The sequence below is a fragment of the Pseudopipra pipra genome, chromosome 19 (assembly GCF_036250125.1).
Source record: "Pseudopipra pipra isolate bDixPip1 chromosome 19, bDixPip1.hap1, whole genome shotgun sequence".
Lineage (NCBI taxonomy): Eukaryota > Metazoa > Chordata > Aves > Passeriformes > Pipridae > Pseudopipra > Pseudopipra pipra.
This window is the reverse complement of record NC_087567.1, coordinates 6,035,056-6,051,504: the sequence shown is the minus strand read 5'-3', so window position 1 is coordinate 6,051,504 and position 16,449 is coordinate 6,035,056. Positions and strand designations below refer to the sequence as shown.

Genomic DNA, 16,449 nt, shown 5'->3' with positions numbered 1-16,449 from the left:
CAGAGACATTGTTTTGCTAAAGGATCAATTTCAAATGGGGTTTTTTTTTGTAGTCTAAGAATAGCTTGAATTTTCTATGACAGCTCATGGTGATAAAATATAATCCAAGATTAGCTCTGAGTATTTTAAGAAAGTAAGAAATATCTCGGTGTCTGACATTTCTTTTGCATACCTTTTTAAACTTCTCAGAGCACTCTGGGGAAATAAATGTATGGGTTTTGCTATCAAATAGATCAGAGGGATATTTGTTAAAATGTGGTGAGCAGCCACTCAAGGTTTAAAAGTGCTGCTTGGAATATTCATGTTAATACGATGTTCCTAAGCCCGTTCTCAGAGATGAGGATCTGTGATCACCACAAACTACAATACACTGCTGACAATTTAAGGAACTTTGTGTTGCAATGGTTTTTTTTAACAGCATCTGGCACAATAATTGCAATAAAATACATGGCTAATGTGCACCTTTCTTCCTCTGACGCATTTCCTGCTCTCAAAGAACTGCAGTAACTTTTTTTTAAAGCAAACCCCTGCCTGGCTCAGCACCTCTGAAGATGCTCCAACTTTCCCGTTGTGATTCTGCATCCTACTGCTTCAGTTCAGATACCACAACACTGTGTGTGTTGTGTATAAGTTGTATCTGAACAGCCTGGACGTGAACCAGGACACAAAGCTTCCTCCATGGAAAACAATTCAGACAATCAGCCATGGGAGATTGTCTACATCATGTAGGAGAGATGTAGACAGGCCCTGATGAATTTTCCTCCAAGCTGAAGATTTACTGCCACCAGGCTGTTCTGGCAGCTGTGCAGGGACTGCCTGGCTCTACACCTCTGCCTGGATGTGGGGAACACAGTGGGTGCGGCAAACGGGGGAATGCCAGGAATGCAGGCACAGCAAGGAGGGGATGGGGCTGTTGATATTTGTTGCCTGAGCATTATCTTCTTGCCTTTTTCTTCTCATATCAACCCATGTTGGCCTCAGTGTAATAACCAAATCATGGGCATTATCCATATAATCCAAAAGTATTCCTTTTACTAGATATTTGGGTCTGTCTTGGAGTGGAAGTTGCTTCACCAAACATGCCTGATGCAACCAAAGAGCAACAAATATGACCTGCTCTAGGAAGATGCTAAATACCTTGAAAAAACCCTAACACTGATGTTCTCAAGTCAGGCCATGTGAAACAGGTGCCACTTACAGAATGGGCAACAAATTCACTTCCTTTGTCACTGTGTATCAAAATGGGCACCAAGCAAGCTTTTCAGGGAGTCTACAAGGCTTCACTGGTATTACTGGAGTTTCTCTAAAACCTCAATTCAAGATCTAGGTTTCTGATCTATAGGATTTCCCCACATGTCCATATTTGGAACATTGTGTGACAGGACTAATTAGGGAATCAGACAGCAAAGCTAAGGAAAAAAAACCTGTCCAAATGTGTTTTCTGTGTCTGTTCTTGAGAGAGCAGGATTGTGAAGGGATTGGGTAACTACTTTGCTCTATATTGGCTATTTATTTCATTTTGTTTTGCAGCTTTGTGTTAGCACTAAAGGCGACACTATCAAAGGGATAGATGTATAGTAACAGATAACAGATTTATACACATAAAACATACAAATATCCATATTCTTCAAACAGGGAAACAGAGGCATAGAGGGCTTGCCCAGAGCCATACAATAACTAATCACACAGCATTGGAAGAGAATTAATAGTTTTTAACTTCTGAGCCTTGCTGTAACCATCAGCCAGCTGAAACCCTCCCAGTGCTCTGCCCTGACTTCTCACACCCACTGAACTGTTATCACAACTGTCTCTGTGAATCTGCCTGAGTGCAGTAAATAAGTGTTGGGTGCTTGTGACCCAGACAGAACAGCTGATCTGCCAAAGCAGCCTCACAGTTTTACTTGTTACAGATCTCAGGAGCACTTGTGAAGCAGCTTAATCACCATGTGACAAACAGGGGCTGTTCTGGCTTTTGTAGACCAGGAGACAAGAAACTTAACTTAGCCTGAAAACCAGCAGAACAAAGGTCCAAACCAAACCCACCCATGAGTCTTACACTAAAGCTCAGTAATAAAAGCAGATTCCCTTCCATGCCACATGTGTTTCTATGGACACAAAGAAAGGACAAGATTATTACAAAAATGACTGTGTAGGAAAAGCTGCTCTACCTGGGACCTGCAATAGCCATTAAGAAATGAAACAATAAAATCACTTGGCTGGGGTCATCCAGAGCTGCTTAAGCTCTGAAAGAAATCTGTAAAAGAGAAGCAGATCCAACTACAGTGTGTCATCTGCCCTTTCTTTAGTACAAAAGGGCTTCTGCTTTCTTCCTACTCCCAGTTCAGTATTCCATCATTTCCAGGACAGCTTGGAATTGTCAGTTCAATTACCTTTCAGTGTGGAGCAAAACAAAGCAGATGCTGTTTGTCACTAAAAGGCAGAATCTCTCTCTTTTGAGGAATATCTCTTCTCACTTATTTTTTATAATTAGACATTGAATTATGTGCAGCCCATTTATTAAGCAATACACAAGACCTGGGAAGTAATATAATTCAGCTAAAATGAAATACTACCTTCATTCAGCTTTGGTAAAGGTGTTGGTCAACTCAACTACTGCTTTTAATTTTCAAGATTCAGCTTTTGTATCAATCTTCCCCTTTTAATTCCTCTTATCATTACACACATTAGAAATATGGTAATTTCTTAGCATCTGTCAAAAATGTGCAAAGGGGTGGAGGAATCAGACAAACAGCACCTGCCTGTTTTAAACAATACAGGATTTTCTGGCTGATTTAATTATATTACTTTGCACTACTATTCAGAAATGCTACTCCTCAAATATTAAAATGCAACTTCAACGTGTTGTCAGAGAGCTTAACAAAAAAAAGAAAGAAAGTAAGAAAGAGGCAAAGAAAGATTTTGGTTTTTTGCATACAATACCTGATTTAAAGTGGTCCTACTGAGACGTTCATGTCTGCTCTACCCGCAGCAGCCACGCTGACGAGGGCTGACTGAAAGGCACATGCAGGGAGGTCAAATAGTTCCCCCGGCTCCGTCGGGCAGCACCAGCCGCTCCGAGGCGGAAGCTCACTGCAAAGCCAGCCCGTCCCTGCCCATATGTTGTGGCCCCAGGAGGAGCCGGCGGATCCCTGCGCTGAGACACGGGGAGCATGAAATGAAGCCCTTTCAGAGCGTCCCCACAGGCCCGCGGTAGCTGCTTCGTTTCTGTAAGCTCACCTCCTACCACAGTGAGACAGGAGGCCTTTACACACGGTGAAACAGTTCCGAGAAATATAAGGATGTGAGAGGAGAAAAGCACTCGAGGAATAGTTTTAATAGCTGTTTTGAAGTAAGGATGGGAAGCAATTCTTATCTGCAGGCAAAATTGATTGAGCTGCACTTTCCATACCAGAATATTATATTACTATAAGCACCCAAAACTAATATGACCTTGTTTACTTGTAGACCATTCATTCACAATTCTGTAACATTAAAAGATAGAGAGGATGATGACTTAACATAAGACAGAGTTTTATAAAACAGGTCTTTACAGCACAGTTCTCAGATCCATAAAATCCTACCAGTTTAGTGCCTCTTGAGTACTTCACATCACCTGCCTTTCTGAGTTTCCCCTTTGTCATCCAGTATTAGAATACATGGGAAAAATGCTCTCTGGATACCTGTCATATTTCTGAATCTGTAGCAACACTGTCCAATCCAAGAGTGTTTCTGCTCCTCCAACCACCCCTGTAATAATGCATTTTGAAAACGTTTTTTCACTTAATCCCAAGATGCAAGCACAAAGTCCCCAAAGCACTGAGGTGAGCAGTTAGATCAGATTTACCAAGGAGGAAATAAAGGCACAAACAGGTTAAAGCTCCAGCTGCTGAGCCCCTGTAACTGCACATTTCATTGACAGAAATTCTTTAGACAGTGCACCTGTGAGTGAAAACAGGGTTTATTAGGGGCTTGTTTAAGACCCACAGGGAATCAGTGTCAGAGGCAAGATTATCCAGACTCCAGAGCTCTGTTCCAAATGTATCTTTACTCTAACCTTTAAAACCTTCTAGTAATTCAGTAGATTGTACTGGGGTGGAACAATCCAAAGAGGAACTACGGAAATGCTTGTGCAACACTAAGCACAACTCATGATTTTATGTTATTACAATTCCAGTTGCACGTTTATCTCCTTCCCCTTCCTTGTACTGTCTCTAAACTACACCATAAATTCCCCAAACCTACCATTTTATTTTCTTCTAAGACACCAAAGCCCCTTTCAGTGTCACTCAAGTTTTGTGTGTTTTTTTTTTTTTTTTAACTGATTCCAGGGAATTGTTCTGGGTAACAAGCTCAGGAAAACCAGGAATTCCATGGTCTTCATTTTCCTCACCAAAATTTAGATTGCTTTTAAAAGAGCTAAAAATCACACCTGTAGAATCCTGCACTGTGTGTAACCAGACACTGTTAAAGTAAACTGTCCCAAAGCAGTGCAGAGTTCACTCCTAAAATGCTACATTCTTGTTCTAAATTGCATCTGCAGGGAAAGCAGCACAGAGCTTAAGCTCTTTGTACAACTGATTGCCATAAAATTGCAGACAATTGCACCAGGCTTTAGCATCTGTAGTTTAGCCTGCTAATGAACATGAGCTTTTTTAACAAGGTATCTCACATGGGAAGTGTCACATCGCAACCTGGGATAATAAATACAAGCTCCACAATGAATTGAAGGAACACGGAAGGAGGTTAAAACTAAGGGACACTCGTCTTTTAAGTTTACCCAGTCAAAGAAGAGAACCCCAAACCTCTGCGTGCAGAGGCACAGCAGTGGGACATCTCTGCCTCACGCCTCCGGCTTCCTTTCCAGATCCTGCAGAGGCTTAGATTTCATGACAGATTATCGGCTCGGTAGGTTTGTGTGTTCGCTCCTGCCAAGGTTTCCTGTGCCCCTGGCACCCGGCGCGTTCCTGCACCTCACGGCTCACCCCAGACTGCCAGTCAGCTAGTTCTCCACGGCAAAAGTGGCTTTTCAGAGGGAGATCTGCAGGTGTCACCCTCCTCTTGCGGGTGTCACTTCCTCCTGTGGCAGCACAGCGCCTGCAAAGGGATCCCCCTTCTCCCTCGCCCCCTTCCCTGGGGCACCCACCGCGGCCCGCCATCGCCAAGGGGACGGAGCCTCGGGGAACGCGCCGCTCTGGGGCTCTCTCCCCATGCCCTCTCGCGTCCCCAGCCCAAAGTCACTTCGCTGCCCCCGAGCACCGTCCCCTGACCCCCCACGGCCGCCTCAGGGTGCCCCTTGCCAGGGTCACCGCCTCGCCCGCCACCCCCTCAGCGCTGCCGCCCGTCCCGCCCGCGCTCCCCTCACGGCTTGCCCCGACCTGCCGCCAGGGCGGGTGCTCGGCTTCGCGCGCCACCCGCTCCGAGCCAATCACGGCGCGGCGTGCGGGCGGCCGCGCGGGCTCGCACCAACCAGGCACCGGCTTCTTGCGGCGGCCCCGAAGCGCCCCCGCGGGTCCCCCGGACCGGGGCGTCCCGCCTGCCAGTGACCGTGATGGCGGCCCCGGCGGCGCGGCGGCCGAGCGGCCCCGCCGGCAGCGCCCGGCGCGGCGGGTGAGTACGGGCCGGGCGGCGGGGCAGGGCCGGGCTCCGGCCCGCCGGGGAGCGCGGCCGGGGAGCCCTCATCTCGGCTACCGTGGCGGGAGGAGGCCCGAGGCGGAGCCGGCGGCGGTCCCGCGGCCCCATTCCCCCGCACTGCGCTGGAGCGTTACCAAACAGCTTAGGAAGGAGAGGAAATTAAAAAAAAAAAAAAAAAAAAAAAAAAAAGGACAAAAAAAAAAGGGCGCTGCAAACACGTGTTGGCGGCTCGGATCAACGGCGGGGCTTCTCACGCAGCTGCGGGACGGGCTCCGGCTCGTAGCGGGCTCGGAGCATCCCCCGGGGGCAGCGGGCAGCCGGGCCGGGGGTTCCCAGGGTGCCCGAGAGCTGCGGGAGCGCTCGGAGCAGCTGCACTTTCACCCACCGCGTCAAGATTTACTGTCTGGTCCCAAATTCTGGCTAATCCACCAGGGTTTGTCCAGACCCCGCTGACAGCCGGGAGAGCAGCCCCCGCTCAGCCGGTTGTTTCACCCCTGCACCTCTCTCTTGGCAGTGTTCTGATGAGCAGAAGTTCGTGACACGCTTGGGTTTTGTCCCCAGGCGTCCACCTGTTCTGCTTCCAAAAGATCCATATAGTTCTTGGGTTCTGCTCGTCTGTTGTTCGGGAGCTTTCTCCTGTCAGGGTAACACGGGCCATTACTGATAAGGAAAAGCCTAACGAATCCCAGTTAAAAATACAAAAAGCATGAGAAGTTTGTCTTAGGTGATATGATCTACCCAGAAGATTGGTAGAGAGGAAGGAAAAATCCATGGGCAGGAGCAGACAGTGTTTTAGTTACCCATTTAAATCTCACTGTGTTTTCACAGGAAATTTTGTGGGACAGAAGAGTTTCTTTGAGTTTGTCTTATCAGTCTAAAAAGTTACCAAGATAGCAGCAGAGAGCATAAGCACACATCCATCTTCCAGAGGCAGCTACCAAGTAATAGATATTTTCACACTTTTTGAGAAAAGGAGGCTACTAAGGCATGCTTGTCCAAAATCACATTATTTCTCCCAACAATTGTAGAATAAACAGAATAGAACAGACAGCTCATACACAATGAGGTACAATAGCATAGTAGTACACAAGCTCTGTGAAACACTTTAGGTTACTTAGAAATGTGGGTTTCTATATAAACAAACTGTTACTCAACAGCTGCTGTACTGCATTAAACTACAGGGCTTGCTGAGATATAGCAAAATGTGAATAACCTAGCAAGCAAACTAAATTTACTTTCCAAGAAGCCTACTTACTGTAGGCATACATAAAAATAGCTACACGATGCTGGTTTTATGCAAGATATATTTTGTTCTTTAGAGGAGTGGTTTATATTTCTCTCCTATCTTTTACTCAAGCATACAAAAAAATTTACATAATATTCTTCTTAACCAGGCCTCTTAAATAAACACCTCGCCAACATTTTTTACCTGATGAGAGGATTAAGATATTAGTGCTTTTAGCCTCAGTCACAAAACAAATCAATATTGCTGCTCAATTGGAACCAAAAAAACAAACCTTTGTTCTCTAATCTTCACATTGTAGCTCTGTTTATGTCTCTGTGCCTCTGAGAGCCCTCTCTCAGTCCTACCCAAACTAGGTGCTGGAAGCCACCACAACACTCAAAGACCTGCCTGCCCCAGGCAGAAGCACAGCCCAAGTTAGGAAGAGGTGGGTTGGGAGGGTTTATATCTCCCTGGGGCTGGGTGGGAGCAGGGCCAGGGGCCACAGGGGATTGGCCAAAAGACAAATCCTTCTGTAGGATTGGGCCAAAGAGAGTGTCCTGGGCTCGGGCAGCATCATCCTGCACCCAGAGCTGTGGGAGCAGCCTTTGCTTGGGGTGGGAGGGGTTGACATCTGTGACAATGCATGGGACAGTTTGTACACTAAATAGGGCACTTTGGATCTCTGGAATGCTCATGAGTGAATAGTGGAGACAAGTTCTTAAGGAGCTGCTGTTTCACAGTAGAGTGAGGCAGCTCACTGCCCTATTTCTAGACACTGTTCATCCTACATGTGTTCATCATAAAACTTTCATGGGGCTTGTTGTGAGAGTAACAAAATACACAATCTGCTGAACTGCTCAGTGCCTTTTCTACAGAAAGGCTGTGCTGTGCTTTGAATGAAGGTATGAGCTTGATCTTAATGGCCTTCAGGTGCTGGGCCTGCTCTGGGGAATTCCCAGAAAACACCTTCCCATGGCATGGTGTTTGTTAAATATCTCCAAATGGCAAATGCTGGTGTAAGAATGTTTTGGGTTTTTTTTCCTAGATTTGCTGTCAACTATGCATACAACACCCTTATTTATAAACTGGAATGGAGAGAAAAAGCAGCACTTTTATCTGTCAGTCAGTGTATATCAGCAAAAATTGGTTTGCTAGAAATTCCTATAAATACAGCACAAGCTTTTTTATTTTATTTTGGGCCACTGCCTTTTTGTGGTTTTCTAGGATTTCAGGATTATTCCTTTTTAAACGGAGGTAGTTATACAATCCTGGTTACCATAATAACCAATGCCATGATGATGAATGACAGCTGTCACTTTTGCAGTGAATTCATCCATAGATTTGCTGTAAAATTTTCTAGTTGTCATTAAAGACGTGGTGCTTCAATACAGATGATGTCTCATCCTTCTGTGGGAGCTGGAGGGGCTCTTACACCTTTCAGAATTGTGCCTTTTGTTGAATTTTTCACTTTGATCCAGACTCTCCACATGCTCTGTCTTTCTGTGGCAGGCAGTACCTGAAGCAGAAAAAATAAAGTGATCCTTTAATTCCCAAACACTCTTTTCTTTTCTTAACCAAGTGAGGAAATATGAACACAGCAAATATTTTTCAGATTTACAGTACCTTAATTCGAAACAGTATCAGCCCCCGTGGAAACAGTATGGTAGACTAAACTAGTTTGATCATTCTTTTGATCGTATTTCTTTTGATCAGTTGCTTCTCAACTCACCAGAACAAAATTAAAACAGAAATAAAAGTGTTCTTTCAATTGTGGAACATCTTGTTTGACCAATCTTAATCTTGCAAGTAAACTGAAGGTCTGACTCTTACAAGTGTTCCAAAGTCATTCCTTACTCCCTTCTCCCTCTTTGTTGCTCAGGTTTCATTTTAAGCCACAACTGTCTTTTGAAACAGTCCAATGTGCAAGTCCTGAACGTGCTGAAGAAGGAAGGAGTCAGAGATATTTTTTTATTGGAAAGCTCTCGGCAAGTAAGGTTAAAACAAAGAATAATTTCACCTCCAAAAGGCACACTTGTAAGTTGAAGACAAACTTTTAAGTTCATTTCAAGTTTAATCCTGTTCCTGATTCAATGTAGAACAGATCTCTCTCTGAATCTTCTGAATTTAGGAAGGGAAGTGGAGCCTCTGTGAAATCAGCTCCTGATTCTTCCCAGCCAGGCTGAAATGAGATATTTGATTGCTGCTGAGTTGATAATACTTAGCACATATACAACACAAATTGAGAAGATCTCACTTTACAGATACTAATACATTTACTTCACAGTCTCCCCCTTAAGCAGATGTGGATATCCCTGTCTGCAGTCTGGGGTTATCAAGGCAGAGAATGTTTAGCTGGCCCAAATTTTTTTTCACAAGCACATACTGAAGCCAAGAAGTGTGGCTGCCAGCTCCCTTGCTGTAATTATTCTGTGCTCTCAGTGGGTCTCAAAGCAATTGACAGTATCACTTGATGCACCTTTGGAAGCCCATTTGTCAGCAAATGTGCCTTTGTTGCAAATTATCAGGCAGACATCAGCCCCTCATGAGTAGGAGACCGTATGGTTCTGCTGATATCAAAACAATCAGCCCAAATCGAAGCCATTTTCTCCAAGGCAGCTGCTTTTTTTGGTTATTATCTGTTCCCCCGTGTTTCTATTCTTGGTGACAGATCAGGCTTCTGTTCTTGAGGAATTCACTTTTGGCAGCAAGAAATGTTCACACTCCCCATCATTTTTCATAGACTAATCTGTGTTGGGAACTTTCAGTAGATAACATGAAAGCATCAGTGATTGAACACTTTAGGGAAAACAGTATCATTAGGTTGATTTATTTTTCTCCCTAAAGACAGCAGCTTCTGAAACACATTTTATTTCCAAGTGTCTATAGATTCTATAATTATCTGATCTTTCTGTTTGCTAGTTGTTTTGTAAGTTCTGTAAGTAATATATCGTGCTGTATAGTTTCTTATTAAATTTCAACACTGGTACCTCATACTGAGGTTTGGTTGAGTTATTGTGGTTTGAAATCCTCGGATTTCAAAGGAGAATCTGAACCATAATATTTTTACCCATATAAATGCACTACCTGTGTAAGACAGTATTATTCAAAAGATGATTAGGTGAAGAAAAGGGGGAATGGACTCTTGTAAAGTTCTGCTTCTGCTATTCAGAGGGATGTTTCAAACACTTGTTGATACTCAGATCCAGCTACAAGAGTTATTCAGGGCACTTCCAAACAGAAATGAGTTTGTAGGGATGGAATGTATTTTCTGATTTGAAAAGGTCTGGGTATCAGATACACATGGCAACCCAGGCAGTGAACTCATTAATTCTTATAAAATAGAGATACTCTTAAGTGGATTGCACACCTCTCCCCACAGGTGTGGGCTAACACTGGCTGAGTTTGGCATACAGGACTTCCAGGCAATTGGCTTGCTGCTAGGGATACATGCACTGGATTGTTTGGTGAACCCTGTGTTTGGTTTCACTCTTGCCCAATGATTTGGAAATATTTCTCAGGCTGAATGCAACATGATGACACCTGAACACCACATCCAGCCATTTCCAGGTTTCACAAACTGCTCTAGGCATGAAAATCCCAAGGAGGATGGAGTGTGCTGGGAAAGTGGAAGGGGTAAACTGGCTGGACTGGGAGTCTGTGGTGTCTGATTAGAGCAACCACAGCTTCAGGCATCTCTGATTGTCTGAATACTTGACGCCCTCTAACATGTTCCAGCAAAGCAGCCCCACTTCATTTCTGTCCTGCAGAGTGTAACATGTCGACGTGACTAATTGCCTGGGCAGACAGAAGAGAGATAAGAACAGGGAGGGCAGAGGGAGGCAGATATTCCAGTGTGGAATAGTAGTGCACAAAACTCCCAGGATGGGTGCAGAGAGTGGTGAGTCCCTGCAGCAGGGCAGGGATGATGGAGAGACATGTCTGGAGGTGGGAATTACAGGAGTCCCTGAAACAGAGGAGTCTGGGGGGGGAGCACACAAGGACCTTGCAGGGGCTGGAGTGAGTGGATGCACAACTCCACAGATCCACAGACTGCCCCCAGAATTTATTAACTGCTTCAGCCTCATTGTGTGAAACTGTTTTCTGAGTGTTTGCAAGACCTCTGTAATGCATGTGAGGTTTTTAGTTGGAATGACATAATTCTTGCAGACGTTTTATTTTGATAAATTCTACATTTGAAACCAAGCACACAGATCACATTTTATATGGCTCCAGTGCCAGTCATGGGGCAGAAATTGAGAGAGGTTGGTTTCTCATTGTAGCCTGTCTTTGCTCTTGGCTTCAGTTATCCTGATACTAAGATATCCCAACCTACTGGGGTTAGCTGTGTTTGGAATTCTTGGTTTTAAATGAAAACCCGTTGTAAATTTGAAAAATGAAAGATTCTCCTCGTTTTGTGTATCCAGACTGGCACCAGAATGACTTGCCTTCTTGCTTTCTCTGTGTGAAATGTCTACAATCTAACCATTGCTGGTACCTTAAATTGGGGATGTGAGAAAAAACAAGCTGCTTCTGGGCTTCAGGTCAGTTTGTTAAAATTTTGGAGAAGCCCTGAGCATGTATGGTGATGAAGCAGTGCAGTCACCACTGATTATTTTCACAAGCTTTTGTTGTATTGTCCATTATAACAGCTTTTAGAATTTCCCTAAATAAGGAATATTCACTCTTTCCAACCAGTCTTTCATCTTTTTTAACACCCTTGCTATGTTTCCTGCTTCCTAGCACTGAAGGACTTCAGGGTGGCATTCCCAAGCATGCTGATGATGTGCCTTGAACTCTAAGGAATGGCGTGGTTTGCATTCAGGATCACATTTCAGTTTGCTGCCTGAACCAGAATGTCACTGAGGGCAGTGCAGAGATCCTGCCTCCTGCTCAGTGCCTCCCTGCACAGCCCCCTGCCCTCCAGCCCACCCCAGCTGATGATCTGGGCTCCACAGGATGGGCACAAAGAGTCCAGGATGTTTTTTCTTGTTCTCCTTTTGTGACTTTGGCTTCCCAGTTACCCAGTAGTGTCACAGATAACTGTGCTTTTGAAGTCCAGATCCAGAGAGAATTTCAGGGAATTAGCTTTGTTTGAACAAGTGAGAGCACAGTACCTAAGTCCTTAGTAGTTCTACTAATAAATCCTCTGTTGCAGGGGAGTAAGAAGAATAATCATGGATTTATTTCTTAGCCCTTTTGTTGTTAGTGACCATTTTCTCCTCAAAATCATTTCCTCTTGCCTTCCCTTCCCTTATACTGAAGTCACTCTCAAGTTAAAGGCAGAGGCTCTAAGCTGCTGTGTGCAAACACACAGAATTACATTTTCCTCCTTCCCACTCCCTACCCTTTGCTGGCAGCTCTTTGTGAGCTTCTCTTCAGTAACTTTGTCTGATCCTCTCTTTGCAGTTGCTAATTGGACTGGCAGGGATATGAAGTGACTGCAAATAACTTCATTCCCTCGGTGTGTGCACGTTGGAAGGGTCACAGAACAGAAAAGCAGGGCAGAGTCCAGACTGGTGTCTTGTGCCAGCCGACCTGGCAGCCAAAAAATGGCACTTGCAGGTGCTGGTTGTGGTACTGCAGGCAGGGCTTTGATAACCAGCACTCTGAATGCTCAATGTCTGCTCCTTCCCAGAATGCAGGTGCAAGACTTGCCTGCAGGAGAGGAAATTCCGAAATCTTAACTCTGCAGAGTGGGAGAGTGACTTTCTGAATAAGCTTTGGATACCTTTTGTTTCCCTTGAAATGATGTGGCATTGTGGAGAGCTGTGCTGTGACTGCCACAAGGATGGGATCTGCAGAATCAGCCTTCTATGAAGAAGGCAGTGTGGTATAGACCAGGGTAGTAAATCCCAGCTGGCAAAGGCCAATCCTGTTGTATCTGGGAGATGTGTGGGTGGTTTGGGTTGATTTGCATATCTAGCTGCTTCCTTGTTTGTTTGGATTTAGGAGAAGTCTGTGTCCAAGCCCTGAGCTTGTGTATGATATTAAAAAATAGAACCAGGAGTTGCTAACCAACAAAAAGACTTTCCCAAGACAATCATAGCATAATCTTCTAATCTCTCATTGTGTTTATATGCAAGAGAATCCTCTAGAGCAATGCACACAGGTCATTTGTTTTGACCAGAAAAGGCATTTTGCATATGTGGCAGGAGAACAAATTTGTGCTATGGGAGATAAAGGGGAGGATGAGCTGGAAGAAATTCCAGAGCTGCTTCCTACCTCAGTTCTGTTAGAGTCCCAGTTTTGCTACAAAGAGAAAAGATCCCTGGTCATCTGGAGTTGTTTTTAGGATTTCTAGCCTACTCATTGGTGGTCAGATCCATGCTCAGCCCAGCAGCAGAGCCCTGTCAAAGGTTGGATGTGTTGTTCAGCAAAGGGGAGTATCATTACTGCTGGCTCCATTAGAGATTAGCTGGACAAAGCTCCTGGTAGATAAGGGTAACAAGACAAATAGCCCTGGGTGACAGCATGCTCCAACACCTGGTGGAATCCAGTGCTCTGTCAGCTTTTTTTTGGAGGCTTGCCCAAAAGCCTGTCAAGGCTGCAATAATACTCTTACTCTGCACTGCAGGGAACTTAATTCACCTACTGATACACAAAAACTGATGCCAGTTTTTGGGCAGACTTAAGCTACTGAGGTCAGTTCTGAGTATGGGGTGGGTTGATGTACTGTTAGAAGCACTTTCAGCTCCCTGGTTTTCCTTCTTTTAGAGACCAATCCTGTAATTTGAATGTTGTGAATTCCATCACTTTCTTGTCCTAAAGGAAGCGATGTGGGAGACTGACTGACTGCTTCCCCTTCTGTTCCCACAGATGGTGATGTGGTAAATGTAGCCAAGCTCTTCTCTGCGTAGGAGACATTCTCCCCTGAGGAGCAGTCCCCTTCTGCTGGACATGCTCACAGAACTGCATAGCCATGGACCTCAAGGAGAAGTGTCAGGTAGGTTTCCTGATAAGGGTCACACCTGACTTAAATGTGAGTCCTTTCAATTGTCTTTCATTATTTTGGGTCAAGACTCCCCATTTGGCATTGTTGTTGTATGGTTTCATATTAATCAAAGTTGAGAGTTCTGTCACCTTCACATCCCTCGGGATGGACGTGCAGGGGAATCCTTTGCAGGCTGGGACTGAGGCACCGCAGTGGAACAACACAGGTGAGGTGTGCACTGTCACACCTGCTGTGTAGGGCTCCATTCCCCTGGACACTCAGCTCAGCTTTATTTGAGGGGCTGAATTCACTGAGAAGATTTTTTAAATAAACTGAGGCAATAAAATCATCTGAGTCCAGTTTTTCTGGTGGTAACTTGGGGTCTCAGCTGACTCTGGTGAGAGAACATTCTTGGTTTTCCTCTTTGGTGTCCCTCTCCCCACCACACCATGAGCTTTTGTCTGGTAGGTGTCTGTTTTTCTCTTTGCATCCCTTCCTTGCTGTTTTGTTTATGGTGCTTCCAGCAGCAAGGAGTGTTTTGTTCATTAGTGCAAAGTACCTGTTAGGGAATCACCTAAACTCAGATCAGCTCTAAAAGGCACTACAGCAGTGTCAGTGACTTTAAAAGGTCAGTTTTCCACGTCAGCTCTAGCACTTGCCCACTCACTGCTTCTTTGCTGGGTGTCTGTTCTGAGCTGTGCTGGACCAGGAAGGCCTGGGCTCACTCCTGCCCGACCCTCTTGGTGCTGCTGTGCTCAGAGGATGTGTTTGAACTGTGTTATTTTTTGTATCAAATTGCTGTATTACTACAGAGGTAACATTCCAGTGAGGATGATTATCTAATTATTCTCTTGTTAGTGACATCATGGGCTGATCTGGTATTGATCATTTAAAGGGATGACGCAGGGGTGTGTTCTGTGCAGGATCTGGAGCACCAAAGAGCAGGTCACAGTGGGGACACCATCACTGTAGGGCACTATTTTTAGTTCATCTCTGCCTTTCCCTTCTGACATTCTCCACTGCACAAGGCAGGAAGAGCAGATCAAATTGCTGGGCAGGCAGCAGCGTGGACAGTGTTGTAACAGACCTTTGAAAGGCCTTTTGGAAAGTGTCCTGACAAGGAGATTACAGGGGTAATCATGGTGTTCTCAAATCCTAACCTCCCCTCCTGACTTCCTGAAGTTTTTTCTCCCTCCTTTCTGAATGAGAATTAAAAGGGAAGGCAGGAGATCACCACATTCTTCTCAATAGGATTTTAAAAAACCCACAGATACATCCACTTGCTTTTACAACTTGTTTTGTTAGCAATCCCATGGCAGGGAGTTGGAGCTAGATGGTCTTTAAGGTCCCTTCCAACCCCAATCATTCTGTGATTCTATGATTCTATATTATTTGGGGTTAAGGAATTTGCTCCTTTTTTTTTTTAATACTGCAGATCCTTGTTTCATCCCCTTTAAGAAAGAATCCATCTTCTTTTCCAAAGTGAAGAACTTGGACACATATATACTGATAAGGGAACAAATTAACCTGCTTTGTAACCTCAGTAGTAAATCTGATGTGCTAGGTTTATTTTAAAATGCTAAAAATAAAATGAACCCAAGTGAAAACATCAGTCCCAAATTGAGTGGAAAGCAATCTCCTGGAGCAGGAGACGTGCTTGGAGCACTGCTGCAGCACAGGCATCTGTCACTCAGATGAGAGACTTGTCCTCTGGCCCCAGTCAGCTAATAAGTTCCATTGTCAGAGATGGCTGAGATCAGTCTGTCAGGTGTAATGTAGGCTGCCTTCCAGTTTTTGCCAGAAGCCAGACACCGCAGAGAAAGGCAGAGAGTATTTTAGGAGCAGTGCCAAAACCTTCTTAAATTAAATGTGCTGCTATCTTGTTCTTTCTCCTCTTCTCCTGACTTTTTAATTTTCTGTGTGTTTCTGAAGTGAATTTAATCCTTGTGAAAGGTGCCAGAATCTCTGCTCCAAGACCACTCAGCATATATGGACACAGAGAGCAGCAGTGATGGCCACAGGGCAGGGAGGATCCTGAGTTTGCATTGTGTTAGACGTAGGCTGTGTTTGCAGCAACACAACTATTAAAAATTATTGACATCATCCATTCCACAGTTACCAATAACAACTGAGCTGTATTATCCTGGTGTAATTGCTGCAGCCTGGATACAGCACTGTGCCTCCTGGCCAGAGCCTGCAAATGTATTCAGGGAGCCTGTGCTGTGCCCCACGTCACTCCAGCTCCAGCACTGTTGGTCCTTGTTCCAGGTTGCTTAACAAGAACTGCAGTCCTACCTTTAGACTGAAAAGTAGCCCAAGTTCTTTGCCTCTTCTCATCCTGCCAGTGACTGTATCTCTGTTTTTATTCCCTGCTTTTTTCTAAAACCTCTTTTTCCAAGGGCTTTTTCACAAACTGATCCTTTTTCCACAGGTGTCTCTCGTCTGTGCTGCAGTTTTTGTGTAGGTCAGTCCCTGCCTTTAAACTCAGCCTTCTATTTCAAATCCCAGTTTTATCTTCAGATCACAAGTTTTCATTTTGTGCTCTTTCATTGTGTTATTTAATGCACAAATGCATATCCAGATGCAATTTCTGATACCAGTTGATGTCAGAAGGAAACTACATAGTGCAAATTACTACCCTACACAAAACACTTTAGAAGAA

General features: G+C 44.7%; 2 protein-coding genes across 2 annotated transcripts in view; one reads left to right on the top strand and one right to left on the bottom strand.

Annotated features, from left to right (window-relative positions):
• Positions 1-2,957, bottom strand: part of GRB2 (growth factor receptor bound protein 2) — a 54,478-nt gene extending 51,521 nt beyond the window's left edge. The window contains exon 1 of the mRNA XM_064675898.1: positions 2,941-2,957. The gene's annotated coding sequence lies outside the window, so the exon portion shown is untranslated. The remainder of the gene's footprint in view (positions 1-2,940) is intronic.
• Positions 2,958-5,492: 2,535 nt separating this feature from the next.
• The window catches only part of TMEM94 (transmembrane protein 94), a 50,131-nt gene continuing 39,174 nt past the window's right edge, over positions 5,493-16,449 (top strand). Inside the window, exons 1-2 of the mRNA XM_064675870.1 lie at positions 5,493-5,607; positions 13,673-13,799. Of these exons, the coding sequence (XP_064531940.1) occupies positions 13,776-13,799 (24 nt within the window). The 5' untranslated portion in view covers positions 5,493-5,607; positions 13,673-13,775. The remainder of the gene's footprint in view (positions 5,608-13,672; positions 13,800-16,449) is intronic.